Source organism: Vitis vinifera, chromosome 6, assembly GCF_030704535.1.
Source record: "Vitis vinifera cultivar Pinot Noir 40024 chromosome 6, ASM3070453v1".
Classification (NCBI taxonomy): domain Eukaryota; kingdom Viridiplantae; phylum Streptophyta; class Magnoliopsida; order Vitales; family Vitaceae; genus Vitis; species Vitis vinifera.
The window spans coordinates 4064361-4083642 of record NC_081810.1 but is presented as its reverse complement, the minus strand read 5'-3'; the positions used below and the strand labels follow the sequence as shown (position 1 = coordinate 4083642).

The 19282-nt window shown below is 34.8% G+C and overlaps 2 protein-coding genes across 2 annotated transcripts; both read left to right on the top strand.

Annotated features, from left to right (window-relative positions):
* Window positions 1-3627: 3627 nt before the first annotated feature.
* LOC100253668 (vicilin-like seed storage protein At2g28490) lies at window positions 3628-5774 on the top strand. Its single transcript, XM_002264011.4, has 5 exons — window positions 3628-4022; window positions 4113-4294; window positions 4495-4575; window positions 4647-5033; window positions 5130-5774. The coding sequence occupies exons 1-5, from the start codon at window positions 3704-3706 to the stop codon at window positions 5601-5603; spliced, it is 1443 nt and encodes a 480-aa protein (XP_002264047.1). The 5' UTR covers window positions 3628-3703; the 3' UTR covers window positions 5604-5774.
* A 3081-nt stretch (window positions 5775-8855) lies between these two features.
* Window positions 8856-18713, top strand: LOC100259023 (protein disulfide isomerase-like 5-1). The gene is made up of 5 exons (XM_002263969.5): window positions 8856-9186; window positions 10023-10081; window positions 10184-10359; window positions 17964-18070; window positions 18305-18713. Exons 1-4 carry the CDS (start codon window positions 9061-9063, stop codon window positions 18056-18058), a joined length of 456 nt encoding a protein of 151 aa, XP_002264005.2. The 5' UTR covers window positions 8856-9060; the 3' UTR covers window positions 18059-18070; window positions 18305-18713.
* Window positions 18714-19282: the final 569 nt, after the last annotated feature.

Genomic DNA, 19282 nt, shown 5'->3' with positions numbered 1-19282 from the left:
AGTTTAGTAAAAATTTATTGGCAGGGCATTGAAACTTAGACTTACATTTTAGGGAATGTTTTTAGTATTTTTAATACTTGAAAATTTTTATTTTTCAAGTATCAAAAAAATTAAAAACACTTTTGTGGACCCCGTATTTCGGCTCATGTATTTTCCACTTGATGGCGAGCTCGATTTTTATTTTAAAATGATTTTATTTATTAGAAAATAACTTGGAATCGTCACTTATTTTTATTTTATTTTTAAAGGGTAAACAAAATAAGAAAGAAAACCCTAAGTGTGACTCCTTATTTTGAAAAATGTAACCGGATTTGGCTGGGGGGTTAGGTTACTTATTGAGAAGGTAAGGTAAAGACAATAGCACCCCTCTAAGTCCCTAAAGTCGAGTCACTACTAATAAAATGAAACAATCATGGCAAGTGATGAGTAAATTAATGAATACTCAGAACGATCATGCACGTATGAGAGTCAGAACATGCACAGAGAATGATCAGGATGTGAGTAGATACATACTTGGGCAACAATCCTCAATGCGCTATCAAGAAGTGAGGTTAGTGCACAATTAATAAACATAAAATATAGCACGCATGTGTCTCTAAATAGTGTAATAAGTCCTCAATGAAAAATCTTGCACTTCACTCAAGTTTATCTTTATTCCTCTGATGTGGGGTCCCCCATCAAAGCCCATTTTATTTTGCATAAATCAATTCCAATAACTCCATCACTTGGAATTACGAAATTGGATTCTTGCTTATTTTAAAACATTTAAAAAAAAAAAAAACATGGAAGATGTGAAAATGAGGCTCGCTAGGAAGAAAATGGCGGCAAATTTTATTGAAAAATGGATTTTCGAAACCTAAGAAAAATGCTAAAGATGAAAAATGGGAGATTTGAAATTATTTCAAAAAAACTAAAATCTAAAGAATTATTTGAAAAATGGGATTCGGAAAAAAAAAATCATTTTTAAAATCAAAGAGGAAGAAAATGAAGATGACACGTAGCCTAATGAGGCCAATGCAAACCATACACAAGTGGGTCCCCGGGGGTGCATACGGCATTGTACTGTGAGGTTGATGATGGCAAGTGTTGTTCTTTCTCATAACATATTCACATTGACTTTTTATTAAGACAAACAACCACTAACATTATCAATCCCATTTTACATTGAATTTTTTATTCACATAAATAAGCACTAATATCTCACATACTCATGACCGATTGCATTGATTTCAAGATTCCATATTAACATCAAAAACTACATTCCATTTAACTTCTATGACCGGCCACTTTGAATTTTTAATTCAACAACAAACATGTCACCAGATCAATCCTCCATGGCTGCCACTCGATCTCCAATCTCATTGATTTTTTAATTAAATAAACACAGCCCATTAACACCATGGACGAACACCAAGAATATAGAAAACAACAAATAGAGAGCAAAGGGTAGGAACAAAATAAAGAACTCGTACAAGCCATGCTTCATATTTGAATCAACAGGCTTAGACGAGAGTGGGTGATATCAAATGACTACATAAAAAAAAACAGAACAAGGTTACAGATATCTCATGGGGAAAATGAGACAAGGACAAACGAATTTGCAGCAAAAACCATTAAGAGGAGAGATGTGAACATGCTACTCCCAACCAACAAACATCATCCCATAATCGGCAGAAAAAGGAGAAGAAAAACATACCAGTTGAAGTGGATGGGAAATACGCAATAAATGCTTCTCCCCAGCAAATTTGTGATGGGTTTCTCACTGTTTTTGCTCCAAAAATTCTCTAGAAAATTCGTGAACTACCCCCACTGATACCCTCTTCTTCCCCTTAGCTCCCTTTTTCCTCAAGTTACCCCCATGTTTTTCTGTAAACCCCGTACCTCTCACTCTAGTTCTCCCCTTCCTCAAACAACAGAAAAAAAATCCATAAAATATCTCATCTCCCTGTAGCAGCCTCTTCTCTCTGCTCTGCTGGCTTGCCCCTCAAGCCAAAGAATCCCCATGCAACATGTCAACCTCTGATTTCTTACCTAAAAGATCACTCCTCCCATGCCACTCTCTCGTACCAGCTGCCAAAAACTCCTCAAAGTGGTGAAAATATCCTCTCAAAATATCCCAAAAACTTATAGACCAAAACGAGGTCTATAACTTCTTAAAATTACTATTAAATACGCTTTTAATGTCCCAAATTTTTTTAATTAATCAACTAATTTTAAAATTAAAAAAAATTATCCCAATTAATATCAAGCTAAATCAAAATTGATTCAAATTGTTTTCTTCATGATCAAGTAAATAAACGTGTACTTATAATAAAAAATCTTGACTTATTTACATTTAAAAAAAAATCAATTTATAAATTCATTTTAAATAAAATATATTAGTCATTATTATTTTTAAAATATTACAATTTATTTTTAACAAAAAAATTAATTAATATCCATATTTTATGATGTTTACTATAATAGTATCATTATATTCTAATAAAAAAAATACCATTTATGATTTTATTGTAATATTGGTATCCATATTTTTCCAAAAATTATTTATTTTCAATTGCAAAACTATTTTAAGTTTACAATAAAACTTTGATTGAATTTAATTGATATTAATATAAATTGAATAAACAAAGTTTTTTTTTAAAAAAAAAACAACTAAAATTTGTTTATTTAAATGATTTTTATTTTTTCTTTTAAAAATAACTTGTCAAGTACCTTTATTTTAAAAAATTAATATAAAACCATTTTTTTGAAATAATGTTTAGAAACAAATAAAAAAAACTCTTTTTTTTTAAATTAAATTTCTAAGAAACAAAATTGTTATTATAATTCCTTTAAAATATTTTTATATTGAATTGAAATAAAGTTTTTTAATTTATAATTTTACAATAATTTCATTATATTTTATTATTTATTATTTATTATTTTTACCATATAGTGTTTTTCTGAAAAATGTACTATCAATGAAGTAGTGTGACATGTATAATTAGAGTCTCCTAACTTTAGGACTTATTTAACAACTATTTTTTTAATAAATTTTTATTTTTTAGAGAAAAAAAAAACAAGAAAAATATGTGTGACAATAAAAAAAACCGTTTTCTAATTTTAAGAATAAAAAATATAATATTTTTTAAAAATATCTTTTAATTATTTTCACTTGTTTTATGATGATTATTTTAAAAAAATAATATATAATATAGGTAGAATAATTAAAAATAAAACATTAAATATAAAAATTATTTATAAAATATATTTAAAAATATTAAAAATATGTTAAAAAAATTTTAGATTTCTAAATAGATTTTTATTTTATAAAATATTAGACAATAATTTTAAAAAAAATCCTATTTATTAGAATTCTATTTATTTATACCATATTTTTCTACTTTCCCCTCCTAATTTTTTACCCTTATTCTAAGACATGGATTCTATATATATATTATATACATTGGTTCTAAATTTTACTTAGATCAACAGACTTGGTCTCAAAGAGATCTGATATTTCTGAATGGATCTCAATGTTGGCTGCTGCAGAACCCGCCAGCAAACCATCGGACACTGCATGGCTGACACCTGTTGCTCTCATTTCTCTCCCTTTTCTCTTCATAAATTGCTTCTTCTCTCCGCTCTCCTCACTAACTCCACTAAGATCAGGCGACAGTTACAGTAATTGCAAGAGAGAGAGAGAGGAGAGGCTACAGACGCCATGGGGAAAGGAGCAACAGTACTACTATGGTGGGTGGTGCTTGTGATCATGTGGTGTGCAGTGGGCGGGGTGTTGGGGCATCTTGAAGGAGGAGGAGAAGAGAGGCAGGAGAGTGAGGGGGGAGAACACGAGTTGTTCTTGATGCATGACTCTAAGCAGATGGTGAAGACTGATGCTGGAGAGATGAGGGTGGTGAGGAGTGCCGCAGGCAGATCAATTGTAGAGAAGCCGATGCATATTGGCTTCATTACTATGGAGCCTAAGTCTCTTTTCGTCCCCCAGTACCTTGATTCCAGTTTGATCCTCTTCATTCGCAGAGGTATTGTACATCTCTCTCCCACCCCCTCTCTCTATCCATGTATTGGATCTTTGGCTTATTTTGACGATCATAAATGATTGGTGGTTGCAGGGGAAGCAAAGGTTGGATCAATCTACAACGATGAACTGGTGGAGAAGCAGTTGAAGATAGGGGATTTGTATACAATTCCTGCCGGTTCTGCCTTCTACTTGGTTAACACAGGCGAGGGGCAGAGACTTCATATCATTTGCAGCATTGACATGTCTGAGAGCTTGAAGATGGATACCTTCCAGGTATATTCTTTTCTTGGTCTAAAATCCTGATCATAGAATCATTCTTTTCTGCAATCTGCTTAGTTAGTGAAAGTCAATTTCATGATTTTGTTTGGATTGCTAGAAAATTTTAAGAAAATCCCAAAATTTTTTAGCAGGTTTTCTATCCTAAGATTTCTGAAATCTGAATCTCTGATATTCTTCAACCTGTTTCTGTGCAGTCTTTCTTCCTCGGGGGAGGGACACATCCCACATCGATTCTCACTGGGTTTGCTCCCGAGACGCTGTCAACTGCATTTAATGTGAGAAAACTGCTTCGTTAACAAAGCCATTTCTCTTCCTTTACGGGTTGCTGATGTAATTTCATTCACAGATCTCGATGTCGGAACTGGAGGAGATCATGACCAGACAAGAAGGGGGCCCTATCATATACATAAAAGATTCTCAGCAACCAAGCACATGGGCCAAATTCCTAGAAATGAAAACCCAAGATAAAGTCAAACACCTGAAGAGAATTATGGGATTTGACGTCGAAACTGAACAGAAACATGGGACATGGTGGTCATGGAGGAAGCTCCTGAACTCTGTAATTGGGAACGAAAACAAGAAGCAGCCTGTGGAACCAACCGAGCCCTACAACCTCTATGACAGAAAACCCGATTTCAAGAACAGCTATGGATGGAGCATTGCTCTTGATGAGTCCGATTATTCGGCTCTCGCCGACTCCGGCGTCGGCATTTACAGCGTCAACCTCACTGCGGTGATCATCGGTTTCTTCCTCTTTCAGATTGAATTTGTAGTCATCTGACATTGCTCCTTTACTAAATCTGGCTCATCTTGTTATAACTTTTTGAAGGGATCAATGATGGCTCCACATCTGAATCCAACAGCGACAGAAATCGGGATCGTGTTGAAAGGATCAGGCACGGTAAAGGTCGTATTCCCGAACGGGACATCAGCGATGGACGCCAAAGTGCGTGAAGGCGACGTCTTCTGGGTGCCCAGATACTTCCCATTCTGTCAAATAGCATCAAGAACAGGCCCTTTTGAGTTCTTCGGATTCACGACATCAGCGCGCAGAAACAGGCCACAGTTCCTGGCAGGAGCCAACTCGCTGCTCAAGAGCATGAGAGGCTCAGAGTTTGCCATGGCCTTCGGTGTGAGCGAGGACAAGTACGATCACATGGTCAATTCTCAGCGGGAAGCCGTCATCTTACCTTCAGCGGATGTTTCTCCACCAGATGAGAGGAAGAAGGAGACTGGGACTGAGACTGAGAGGGTACTAAAGTTGATAAAGGGATTTGGGAATGATGTGATGATGGGGTTTTAGAAAAACTATGGAGCTTTTCTTTTTTATGTTCAGTCTAGCGGTTTCAGAGTGGTAGAGTGTTTTTCTTTATCTCTGTGGAATCTTTTCCTCAGCCTTCAATAATTAATTAATTTATTTAAAAATGAAAAAAGTGGGATTTAAATAAATAAATAAAATCCAAAATGTTAAAATTAATATTATCTTCATTTATTTAAAAATAATTAAAAATATATACATTTTTTTTAATAATTCATCCAATTATTTTCAAAAATATTTTTTTTACTTGACAACTAGATTTCTTCTTATAAATGTTTCACTTTTTTAGATTATTATGATTATTATTATTATTATTATTTTATTATTTTATTATTTAAGACTTTTTTTCTATAAAAACAAACAGATAGAATTATTATTTTAGTTTGCTAAAAGTTTAAGTAATATTGTCAAATAAATCTTATTTAATAAATTATTTAATCCTATTTAATCATAATTATCAATTTAAAAATAAATAATAAATTTAATAATATATCATTATTTTAATTATGATTAATTTATTTAATATAAAATATTTATTTATTTATTTATTTTTATACTATATATCAAATTACAACCATACTAAAACATTTCATATCTTAAAAACTCTTACAACAAATTTTATTCTCTATTATATTAAATAATTATTAATATTATATAATAAATACAAATTTATTTATTATAAAAAACTATGAATTTATTTTAACTTATTAATACTAAAATAAACTCTATTTTTTTCAAATTCTTATATTATAAATCCTAAATAATAATAATAATAATAATAATAATAAAATATCTAAAAAGAATGAAAACATAAAAAGTTTAGATATTAATTGATTTGAATGACATTTTTGGGAATAATTGAATGAACTTATTAAAAAGTGCATGTATTTCAAATTATTTTTACATAAATGAAGATAATACTAATTTAAAATTTTTATGATTCTTTTTTTCATATATTTTCATATTAATAAATCAAATCCCACTTTTCCCTTTAAAATTTCTAAATTTTAAATTTGATTCCAAGTAAATTTCAATTCAAAGTCAAAATCATAATTTAACAATATCATTAAATATGAAATCGTAACATTATAGATATTATATTCATTTACAGCATACTTGGGAATAATTTTTATAATGTTTGGTAGTGGTTTTGCCATTGGTTATTTGATTAAAAAATTTATCATCCAATTTATAACTCATCAAATATTGAACAATTATATATAAGTCTTAAAATGTCGATTTGATTTAGGTTTTATCATGAGGATACAAAGAAACTAATAATCAAACCAACAAAGTTGGTTTTTAAATCAAAATTCACCTTTTTTATTATTGATTTGAATGATATGATAAAATTTTAATTATTGATCTGAATGATACGATGAATTTTGGTTGATTTAGATCGATTTACCTTTATGATTATTGGAAATTGAATGATATGATCAAATTTATTTAAATGGAATAAAGAAAGTCGGTTTTAAAATTTGCAAACCAAATCAATCTTTATGGTTATTGAAAACTGAATTAATACTATTACAAAGAAGGGGAAGGTCGGTTTGATATCCAAAAATTGCTCAACAATAGTCAAATAGGTGGAAAATGTTGGGGTGAACCAAAAAAGTTTGGATAGAATTGAATCTAAATGTTGGCTAGGTAGACGTTTTGTAATAAGAAAAGTAGTTATGAACCTTATAGACCATCCTCATGACACTAATACAGGGTTATCCTACACTTACACAATATATATATATATATATATATATATATATATATGGAAAAATGAATAACTACAGTGATAATTTGATGCCACGGATTTTAATTGATTTAAATTGTTTTTTTGGTAAGATAGTGATGTAAATACAACTACTTATTTTTCCCTCTTCAAACCTTTTTTTTTAAGGACTATTGTTTAAGATTTTCTATAATATATAATATGTTATGATGTAACTATATAAAAAATAAAAATAAAAATAAATGTGCTTAAAAATGTATAAATATTTCCATGAGAATAAAGATATATATACACATAAATTTCTTTTTTTTCTTTTTTTCCTATTTCCCTTTTTTCTTCTTCTTTTTTTTTTTATCATTTTTCTTTTCTTCCATATGGGTATTTTCTTCTACTATTAAAGTAATTAATCAAGATCAAACAATTCATAGAATATTTATTAAAGAAAAACAAACAAAAAAGGACACTTCTTGAATATTCAACTTAAAAAAATAAAATAAATGAAGAAATAAAAACCCTTGAAAAGCATCTCCTCCTTGTATTTGTTACAATTGCTGGTTCCTATAAATAAGTGGAATACCATCAAAACCACTACCATTTTGTGACATATAAACTTTCATAATGCCACATTTCTCAACTTTTATCCTTTTCAATATTTTCCCCAATTTGTGTTGGTGGGTGATTTTTCATCATGTCAAAAGTATTGTAATTTATATATCAATCTAAACTCGACATGAATAATAATAGTATAAAAAACATAAGTCTAAATACTATCTAATTATTAAATAGGTAACATACTATTATTAGATTGTGAAACTTAAATCAGTTTTATCACGCTTCACTTGGGATGCCGAGATTGAGCTTTCCGGTTAACCTACGGGGTTTGAAGGGATAATGCCTCCTAGATATTTTTTTTTTATGTGAAAATTAATGAGTTTGTCTTATTATATATTTAACTATTTTATGTTTAGGGTTTTATTTTTTAAGATAATGTAGCTACAATTAAGAGGGTTTTTTGCAAGAACTTTACCATTATAACTCTTCTCATTCATTTTGATTGGTGGATTGCTGAGTATTAATGCATTTGATAGACGTAGATATTACATGAATCATCAAACTATGTTAAAAAATTTATATTTTTCCTTATTTTCTACTTGTGTATGGTTTGATTAACAGTTGTGTATTTAACTAATTTTAAAATTAGATAATTTTATTTAATAATTTAAAATTTATTATAATTTATTTAAGAAATTTAATAATCAAGTTCTTTTATTTAATAATTAGGCTAAATTAGGTTTTATATAAGCATGAATCAAACATATTTATCATTTAATTAAATTATTTACTTAAAAATAAAATTTAAATGAGTAAAATATGTGTTAAATGAGTTAAAATTATAATTATTTTAATTAATAAGATTATTAAATGAGTTAAATTGGATCGTCTTTGGTAGATTGATCGACAAACTACCATGGGTTATAACGGAGCACATACAAATTTAACCCCAATTCAAAAAATAGGCTAAACTGATTTTAAGATATTTTTCTTTAAGAGTTGATTCTTTCTTTAATTATATTCTGACCCAGAGCAACCGCAGAAACTGACATCAACACCCTCGTTTCCTGCGTTTGTTTGGACAGAAAATAATTGTGGTATTTGTAGCATATTTTCCGGGGGGAAAAGGAGCAAATCTGAGACTGAGATTGAGAGCAGCAGATGGCGAATATGAAAAATCAATCTCATTGTCTTCTTCTTTTGCTCGTATTAATAACTATTTTCTCCAGCCTAAAAACTACTAAAGCAGAGGTCATAACCCTAACAGCCGATACCTTCTCGGATAAGGTAGGTTATTTTTCTTCTCTATTTTGATTCATTTTGTTTTGATTGTAAGATCAGATCCAAGGAACTAGGGTTAGGGTTTTTATTTGCATATGCATTTGAATCGTGCTCTGGATTTAGTGTGTGGGATATTTTACGGCTAAGTTGAGCCCTAAAAATTTTATAATCTCTGAAAATGTTTTGGTTTGCCCTTTTCGTTCACGTATTGCTGCTATGATCTGTTCAAGATTTGGGCAACTTTGGGCTAGCTAATAGCAACTATTTTTGGGGTAGGGTTTAGTGTCAGGGTTGTAAGAATTTTTGTTTGGATGATTGAATCAATGGCTGTGTTTGAAAGTTAATTGGGATCGATCAAAGTGGTTTTAATGGGAGGGTTGTTGGAGATTTCATCCATTAGTGTGAAGTTTTTATGGTGGGAATCGTTCTTTATGACAAAATCTTAGGAATTTTTTCTGTGTAGTACTTCCCCAGTACGATGCCTGCCCTTCCGGGATTGAAATCACGGATAATAAAGATGGTTGAAATTGGAATCCCAGAGTGATGAGGGCGCCTGTATTGAGAATATTTTGTACCGTGCTCAGATTCTCAGTACAAATTGGGAAAAAGATCTAATCAATTGAATTTTAGATTTTCATGCTTTTAGGACCCTAGGAAAAAACAGAAAAAACTCTTCTAAGGTTAATATTTGAATTGGCCAAGGTTCAACTTCGTTTGAAGAGAAAATAACATGAATATGAGACCATCAATTTTCTTTTCTTCTGTTCCTTTCACCTTCTTAGCTTCAAAGGCTATTTTTAGATACATCACTTATTGTTTGTGTCTCTGTGTATTTCATTTAGGTGAAGGAGAAGGACACTGCATGGTTTGTGCAATTCTGCGTTCCTTGGTGTAAGCATTGGTAATCATGACCATCTGTTTTGGATTTGATAATAGGCTAGTTGCTCCTAATACTGTTATTTCATACTATTTGCTTATTAATTATGACTACATTGGGTTTCAGTAAGAATTTGGGTTCTCTGTGGGAAGACCTGGGGAAGATAATGGAAGGGGAAGATGAGATAGAGATTGGACAAGTTGACTGTGGTGTTAGTAAATCAGTTTGTTCCAAGGTGGATATTCATTCTTATCCAACATTTAAGGTCTTTTATGATGGAGAAGAAGTTGCAAAGTATCAAGGTAACTTCTAAATTTCGTCATTTGCTAGATGATTGGTTAGTATTTCTTATTTCATGTAATCTGTAGTTCATTTTTACAGTTGTTTTATTATGCAAACAACTAAACTTAATCATTTCTTTCAGATAATCAAAAGCTTTAGCCATTAGTACGGTTCTCTGTAAATAGAATGAACCAAGTAATATGTGTGACACATGGAAAACAAAGAGTCATCAGATTGAAAATGAAATCAAACAGTGCTATATAGACTTGTACTTCCAAAAGAACTTAAAATTTTTTTTATGAGTAAAAGGTCTTCCTAATCCTATAGTAAGAAAAAATTTGTATATGCTTAGTTACACAGTCCACCCTTGTCTTAATAGCAGGTATGTGATGCTTCTTCTTCTTCCTTTTTTTTTCTACTGCCACATGTCAGTTAATTTTTCCTACAAAATAAGTGTGCATACCCCACAGCACCAGAAAAGGTCAGAAGCAACCAAGGGTTGGTGACAATTGAATTGCTTAATCCAAGAGAGCTCTTAACTTAATGTGGAAGGCAGCTAGCTACAATAAGATTAGCGAGGTGTGCATAAAATAGGGCAACTCTGTCTCTGACACCTTAGAAGTAGGCAATGCACATGCATAGTCGTCGAGGAACATGTTTCGGAAATTTTGCTCTCTTTGGGGTGTCCTGGGTACTACTCTTGACGGTTAGAGAGACTTTTCTCAGGTGGTATGATTCCTTGGTGGGCAAGAAACACAAAAAGGCTTGAAAGGCAGCCTTTATTTGTATTTTTTGGACAGTTTGGAAGGAAAGGAACAAACTTGCCTTTGATAATGAGGAGCTGTTGGTTCGAAGGCCGAAAACTCCTTTGTTCCTACTCTTTGGGCTTGGACTAAGTTGTGTATAGATGAATGGTCTCTTCCTTTAATCATTTTCTTTGATTAGTTGGGCTCTAGATGAGGACAGGTGGTGTTTTTTATTACCCCTCTTTTTTGTAAATTCTTCTTTTTGGTGATAACTGGATACTTACTGTATGCTTCAGGTCACCCTTTGGGTGTCCTTTCTTCTTATTCAATATATTCTTTTTTACCTATCAAAAAAAATAAGGAACATGTTTCAGAAATGTGGTTTGCTATTCAGACTATTGTTGTCCTTGATTGCCAGAACCAAAAAACACATCCTCTCTCAGGCATCCATCCAAGACATGTCATATTCATTATATTTTTGTTGTCCATAGCTCAATGGTATCCTTGTGATTGGCTGAATGCAGCTGCATTGCATTTTTGTGGGACATTTGTGAGAAATGTGGTTTTCTATTCGGACTAGTATTATCCTTCTTTGCCAAAACCAAAGTTCTGACCTTCTCCAACCCATCCACCTAAGATATGTTATATTTGTTAATTATTTTTAATTCTATCTTTGGATCAACAGTATTACAGTAATTGGATGAATGATTTGGGACAAAATTTTCCATCTCAGTATCTATGGAGTGCCTTTTTGAGTCATTACTAGTCTTATGCTGAGTTTGAAGGGGTTATTGATATTTATATGAATGTCGGGCCTCAACACATGCCTCATGATGGATGCCTTTACCAATATCATGCATGGGTGAAGTTTATGTCTCAGGTCCTGTTAGGATCAGCTTTTGAGTAGCCAAAAGCTCTCTTTTAAGCTTAATAAGAGCTTTGTTACTTGTTTGACTATTTTTATTTGAAGATCATACGGTTTAAAAAAGAGTTTAATATGAAAGTCAAAACAATGTTACTTATTGTAGAAGCACTATTTTGGTTTATGCAAAAAGTTATTTCATGTTTTTATAATACTAATATTGTCCTTTAATAATTGTAGCTTTGACTTCAACTTCAACTTCTAGGGTTCTAGCTAAAGTAAAAAACCATAAAGGTATCCCAAAAGAGGCCTCACTCGAATATGACCTAAGCATTTAGGAATTTGTGGCATCTGCAAAACAGTTCCTATTCCATGTCTTTAATAAAACATGAGGTTTTGAATTCTGTTATTCATTCTAGTTATGTTTAGTGTTCTCTTCCTCTTTGTGTTCTATCATCTCTTTTTTTGTACCTACTTACATCTTTTCACCAGTGCTATGATCCAGAGGGAAGGGATTCATCATTTTAGATACAAATAGGTGCCCCAGTTTCTATTTGCTATTTCCTTTTTTGACATTCTTGTTGAATATGTGGATCATAACCTTGTTGCACACTTATTTCATAATGATATAACATTGCACAGTGGATAATACAGGGATTTCATGCATTTTACAATGCCCATGTACATAGGAAATTATGTGCCATTTGTCATGTAGCATAATGAGGTCTTAACACTGATTGTGGGATTTAAAATTTAGGAAACCAACACCTTAAATGATCTTCTAGGAGACTAGTAGCCTAATGGCATTAGCAGCTGTGAGTGAGACAAGTACTGATGCAAAACACTCCTTGAGGCAGACTGTGGGTGGTACGGAGTCAGAGGAAGACTGGAAATCCTCTTGTCTTGCTCAGTTTAGTGATTTTCTGGGCATGCCAACCACGGGATGTGAAGAGGAAATTTTAAATATGCTCAAGAGATGGATCATGAGGAAAGATCAGAAGAATCAGAGGAATGGGGCTAAAAGGGCCAAGGTAGAAACCTCAAAGTCTGTAAGGGAACTTAAAAGGTTGGAGTGCTCCATTAATTTTAAAAGCTCAGGGCATGGAAGAGCTCTATTTAGAGAGAGTGGGGGGTCAGTCACTGAGGGCAAATGAAGTTAAGAATAATATCCTGGAATGTGAGAGGGGCAAATGATAGAGATAAAAGAAGGCTCATCAAATCTCTAATCAAGACTCAGAAAGCGGATTTGGTTTGTCTACAAGAGACCAAAGTCCAAAGAATGACGTCTAGTATAGTTCGGTCCTTGGGGGTGGGAAGATCATTGGAGTGGGGTGCTCTTGATTCTCAGGGCATGGCAGGGGGGGTGTTAGTTTATTGGGATATTAGAGTTCTAGAGCTGTTGGAAATGGAAATTGGGAATTTTTCAGTCTCTTGTCGATTTAAAAACGTGGAGGATGATTTCTGTTGGGTTTTTACAGGGGTATATGGCCCTGCTGTTGGGAGGTTGAGGGAGGATTTCTGGGAGGAAATGGGGACAATCAGGGGATTGTGGCAGGACCCGTGGTGTGTAGGGGGAGATTTTAATGTTATTAGATTGTTGGGAGAAAGGAACAGGATCTCAAGACTGTCGGCAGCAATGAGAAGATTTTCGGAGGTCATTGATGATTTGGAATTAAGGGATTTCCCTTTGCAAGGGGGGTCTTTCACGTGGAGGGGTGGGTTGAACAATCAGACTCAGTCAAGGCTGGACAGATTCTTAGTTTCAGAGGATTGGGAAGGTTATTTCAGTGGGGCAATTCAAAGTCTTTTACCGAGAATTGTTTCTGACCACTGCCCAATTCTGTTGGACTGTGGGGGAACGAGGAAGGGGCCTTCCCCTTTTAGGTTTGAGAATATGTGGCTGAAGGAAGAAGGTTTTAGGGATTTAATTAGGAATTGGTGGGTGGGATTCAATTTCAGAGGTTCCTATAGTTTCACGCTGTCTGAAAAGTTGAAAGCGCTTAAGGCCTGCTTGAAGGTGTGGAATAGAGAAGTATTTGGGAATGTGAATGCTAGAAAAGAATCAGCTTTGAAGCAGATGATGTTGTGGGATGCAATAGAAGGGGACAGGGTGCTGAATACTGAAGAGCAAAATTCCAGAAAGAAGGCTTTGGAGGAGTATGAGAAGTGGGTGATAATGGAAGAGACAGCTTGGAGGCAAAAGTCGAGAGAGTTATGGCTGAGGGAGGGAGACAGAAACACTGGATACTTTCATAAAATGGCCAATGCTCATAGGAGGGTTAATTCCATGGTGAAGATCAAGATAAATGGGACGTGGGTTTCTGAAGAAAGTGACATCAAGGAGGGTGTGGTTCAGGCTTTCCACTCTCTGTTGTCAGAAACAGCTGAGTGGAGGCCTAGATGCAATGGGCTGCAGGTTGGGGTCTTGGAAGGGGAAAATGCGACTATGCTAGAAGCTCCTTTCTCTGAGGAAGAGGTTTTTGGAGCTCTTTCGGATCTCAATGGGGATAAAGCTCCTGGTCCTGATGGTTTCACAATGGCATTTTGGCAATTTAGTTGGAGTTTTTTGAAGGAGGAAGTGATGGGGTTCTTCAAGGAATTTCATGATCAGGGCAAGTTCGTCAAGAGCATAAATGCATCATTTCTAGTGTTAATTCCCAAGAAAGGAGGAGCCGAAGACCTCAAGGATTTTAGACCTATAAGCTTGGTGGGAAGTCTTTATAAGCTGTTAGCAAAGGTGTTAGCTAATAGGCTTAAAAAGGTGATGGGTAAGTTAGTGTCCAAGTCCCAAAATGCTTTTGTGGAGGGAAGGCAAATATTGGATGCCTCGTTGATTGCGAATGAGGCGATTCATTCAATGCAGAATAGTGGGGGAGGGGGCATCCTTTGCAAGCTAGATATTGAAAAAGCATACGACCATGTGAATTGGAGTTTTCTCTTTTGGTTGATGGAAATGATGGGCTTTGGAGCTAAGTGGATCAGCTGGATTCAGTGGTGTATTGGGACTGTCAGCTTCTCTGTTCTGATTAATGGTACTTCCTCAGGTTTTTTCAAAAGTTCTAGGGGTTTGAGACAGGGGGATTCCCTTTCCCCCTACTTGTTCGTGATTGTTATGGAGGCTCTTAGTTGCTTGCTGAAGAGAGCAAAGGAGGGGGGGTTTTTGTCGGGGTGGCATCTCAGTGGTAGAGGAGGGGGGGGAGTGGAGATCACTCATTTGCTGTTTGCGGATGACACCTTAGTTTTTTGTGAGCCTTCCACTGATCAGGTGTCCTATTTGAGTTGGCTCCTTATGTGGTTTGAAGCAATGTCAGGGTTGAAGGTGAATTTAGACAAAAGTGAAATCATTGCGGTGGGAAGAGTGGAGAACGTAGAGGAGGTGGCGCTTGAGTTTGGATGCAAGGTTAGCAGGCTTCCTTCTACTTATTTGGGTCTTCCCTTGGGGGCTCGTTTCAAGGAGGTGGCTACTTGGGACGGAGTTGAGGAAAGGTTGAGGAAGAGGCTTTCTTTTTGGAAAAGGCAGTATATCTCCAAGGGGGGCAGAATGACCTTGATCAGGAGCACTCTGTCCAGCATGCCTATCTATTGTATGTCCCTGTTTCAGATGCCAAGAAGCGTGAGTTTGAGATTGGAGCGTATCCAAAGGGATTTTCTGTGGGGTGGTGGGGCATTGGAAAGGAAGCCTCATTTAGTGGAATGGTCTATTATATGTTCAGATAAACGAAAGGGCGGTTTGGGTGTGAGGAGCTTGGCGTTGCTAAATAAGGCTCTCCTTTGTAAGTGGAGTTGGCGTTTTGCGGTGGAAAGGGAAGCTTTATGGAGGCAAGTCATAAGTGCAAAGTATGGGGAAGAAGAGGGCGGTTGGAGGTCTTGTGTTGTGAGAGGAAGTTTTGGGGTTGGGTTATGGAAAGCGATTAGGAGAGGGTGGGAAGCGGTAGGCAACAATTTGGATTATGCTGTGGGAAATGGTAGGAGGATTAGATTCTGGGAGGATAAGTGGTGTGGTGATGATAAGTTGTATTCCCTTTTTCCTTCTCTATATGCTATATCCTTGGATAAGGAGGCTTGGGTAGCGGATGTATGGAGTCATTCTGGAGGGGGAGTGTGGGCTCCTAGGTTCTCTAGGAGTATTAATGATTGGGAGGTAATTGAGGTGGAGCGCCTTCTTTTGAGGTTGCAAGGGAGGAGAGTTTACAGTGATGTGGAAGATGAAGTAATTTGGACTAAGGCAAAGGACAAAAGATTCTCAGTTAAGTCTCTTTACAAGGACTTGGACCCGGAAAGACGTGAAGAATTTCCTGCAAATATCATTTGGAATTCTTTGGTGCCGCCGAGGGTAAGTTTTTTTGTTTGGGAGGCCACATGGAAAAAGTCCATAACATTGGATCGTCTTCAAAGAAGAGGGTTCTCCTTGGCTAATAGATGCTATTTGTGTTTGGTAGAGGAAGAATCCATTGATCACATACTCTTGCATTGTGGGCTGGCCAGATGTTTGTGGAGCTTTCTTTTCTCTCTATTTGGAGTTTCATGGGTGCTCCCCTATTCAATAAGAGAAGCGTTATTGGGGTGGCTAGGGCCTTGTGTGGGAAAGGAAAGGAGGAAAGTGTGGCGTGCAGCACCCTTGTGCCTCTTTTGGATTGTTTGGAAGGAAAGAAACAGTAGGGCTTTTGAGAATGTAGAGCATACGTTTCAGGGGTGTAAATCGGTTTTACTTTGTAATCTGTGGGCGTGGTCCAGGGGTCTTTTTGTTTCTGGTCCCACTTCAGTTGTAGATTTTGTTGATTGGATAGGCCATGGGTAAAGGTTTTTTTGTATACCTCCTGTATACTTAGGGGTGCTTCCTTGAAGTGCCTCTTTTCATTAATATATTGTCTCTTTATTCATCAAAAAAAAAAGCTGTGAGTGAGAGACTGTTGCACCTAGGGTGAGGATATCACCAGTGGTGATTCTGGTGAAATGCCAGATGCACTCCAGTGTAAGTACCTACCAGCTGAAAAGAGGCTTCTCTTCTTGAGCTGTCAAGCCTGAATACAAGGGTTCAATTCTGTATTCAACCACCTTATGGAAAGTAGCTGTTGAGTCTGCTTCCAAAGCCTTGGAAACAGGAACAGGACCAGGTTATAGCCTTCTCCATTTTTTAGTTTAAGGACCTCTGAGAATCAGCGTGCACCAAACCACCATCTGGAATGGATTGACAACATCAGTTCCATGATTTGATCATTCTCTGTTAATTTTATAACATTAGATTAAATATAGACCATACATGTTATTCAAAGCATTCATGGTGATGGACAGTAATGATGGCGATAATATAAATCTACCGATTGCCACCATCTGGAGTGGATTGACAAAATCAGTTATCATTTTCTGTCCTTACTTTTATAACATTAGATTGAATATAGAGCATAGATGTTATTCAAAGCATTCATTATGATGGACAGTAATGATGGCTATAATATAATTCTGCTGATTAATGATGATTGATGGTCTTGTTGGGGAGCATTGGCAATTCTGACAATGATGACAATCATCTGTTGACAATAGTAACCTGATAATTTCAGTGTTGATGCTATTGTCACGCTAGAAAGATTGATGATTACTTTGACAACATTGCTTATAGTGTCACTATGATGGTCATCTGTTCATCTTCATTTAATGGGTGAGCATCTAGTTTGTAGGCATCTGGTTCTGTAACTTTGGTTCCTTGATTGAGTTTCAGTCTTCCAAATAGCCATTTTCAAGTTTCTTGTCTTACATATTTCGTATGAGTAGAAGAATATTCTTAAAAGAAAAAAAATGATTTTCTGAAATTCTGTATAATCACCTTTGCTCTTCAATGATTTAATTTTCTTCTGAAGCCACAAAATAAAGCTATCATCTGCCATCAAACACATTGCTTGGAAGCTGCATTGCAAGTTCCCTAAAACAACTTTTTATACCAGATGCATGTAACTGAAATTAGAGAATTTTTACAACTGAAGGATACATTCTCTCTGTTGCCTACTGGATACATTAACAGGACCAAGGAATGTTGAGTCACTTAAAACATTTGTATTGGAAGAAGCAGAAAAAGCAGCAATGAAAGCAGAGCTCGAAAATGAGAAAGATTTGTAGTTAACTTGCAAGGTAAATCTCAGTTCTCATTGCTAGAGTTTCTTTTGTACAAGTATTATAGAAGGAGTTTGAAATTTATTGGAGAGAATGAATGTGAAACCACTCCGAGAAGCCTTATTTTGATCTCCGTATTCTTTTGCAAATGACTTTCAACAAGGGGTAGTTGGTGCAATTCTTTGTTTCAGCGATCCTTAAAAAATTCACTAGTATTTGGCTTGACATTTAAATATTGTTGATCACTTGCAGATTTGAGCTTCCTATTAGTGGAACCGGGGAGGTTAACCCTTTGAGTGAAAGCAAGAAATGGAGAGAGGGCCATTTCTAACTCAGCCATCATGCGGTGAAATCCTAAGCAATGTGCTGTTTCCATTCTGTAATGTGATCAGCATGTGGTTAAGGGGCCACCTCTACCAACTTTGTTACATTTGACATTTTGTTTCTACCCAAGGGCTTGGCCAGCCCGCAGCATCCTGTTTGAGGAGGTTTGATGTTAAGTTTTTAGAAAGACATTATTTAAATTCGATGCAAAGAAAATTTCATAGGGGCTACATTTTTTAAATGGTGTTGGGAGATGGAGATATTACTTTAGAACTCATGATCTAATGTTTGTGGAAAGACATTTTATTATTATTGTGGTAAAATATTGTTTTGGTGATCGTTGTCTGAGCTGAATAAATACTGCATCTGAGGGTTAAAAAGAGAGACAAATCCATGTTTGGTTTTAATGGGATGATGATGAATCATAAAGCCAAACAGCTCTTTATTCCTATTAAAACAATTAATAGACAATTAATAATTGGGAATTCAAATGGATACGAGACATGAGGTTTTTCTAACCTTCCTTCAATACGAAGGGCATGGGCATACAATGACAAATCCCTCCGACTTTTTTTTAATTTTAATTCGAACTCTTGTAATCCTAATCTATGTTCCCCGAATCATAAATAGATTTATGTGGAGATGCATAAATAGATTTATGATGTGCATCTCCACATGTCACATTCTATCCAATATTACTCGTAAGATTAGAAAAAAGAAAAGGGAAAATTGTGCTTTAAATCCAATTTGGTCAAAAGAAAAATAGCCTTAAGTTCATAAAATCTACCCATTTAAGCTCAAGACCCGATCAAAGTATGAAAATTGAAAAGAAAGATATGAAACTTCAATATTTTTTGAAATGCCTTTAATGTGAAAAAACAAAAGCACGAAATCCATATTAAAAAT

Excerpts from the sequence above, each read along its gene's own strand:
- LOC100253668 (XM_002264011.4), top strand. The coding sequence starts at position 3,704 with ATGGGGAAAGGAGCAACAGTACTACTATGGTGGGTGGTGCTTGTGATC. Across the intron at positions 4,023-4,112 it reads GATCCTCTTCATTCGCAGAG|GGGAAGCAAAGGTTGGATCA; the intron begins GTATTGTACATC and ends TGGTGGTTGCAG. Across the intron at positions 4,295-4,494 it reads TGAAGATGGATACCTTCCAG|TCTTTCTTCCTCGGGGGAGG; the intron begins GTATATTCTTTT and ends GTTTCTGTGCAG.
- LOC100259023 (XM_002263969.5), top strand. The coding sequence starts at position 9,061 with ATGGCGAATATGAAAAATCAATCTCATTGTCTTCTTCTTTTGCTCGTA. Across the intron at positions 9,187-10,022 it reads CCGATACCTTCTCGGATAAG|GTGAAGGAGAAGGACACTGC; the intron begins GTAGGTTATTTT and ends TATTTCATTTAG. Across the intron at positions 10,360-17,963 it reads AGAAGTTGCAAAGTATCAAG|GACCAAGGAATGTTGAGTCA; the intron begins GTAACTTCTAAA and ends ATACATTAACAG.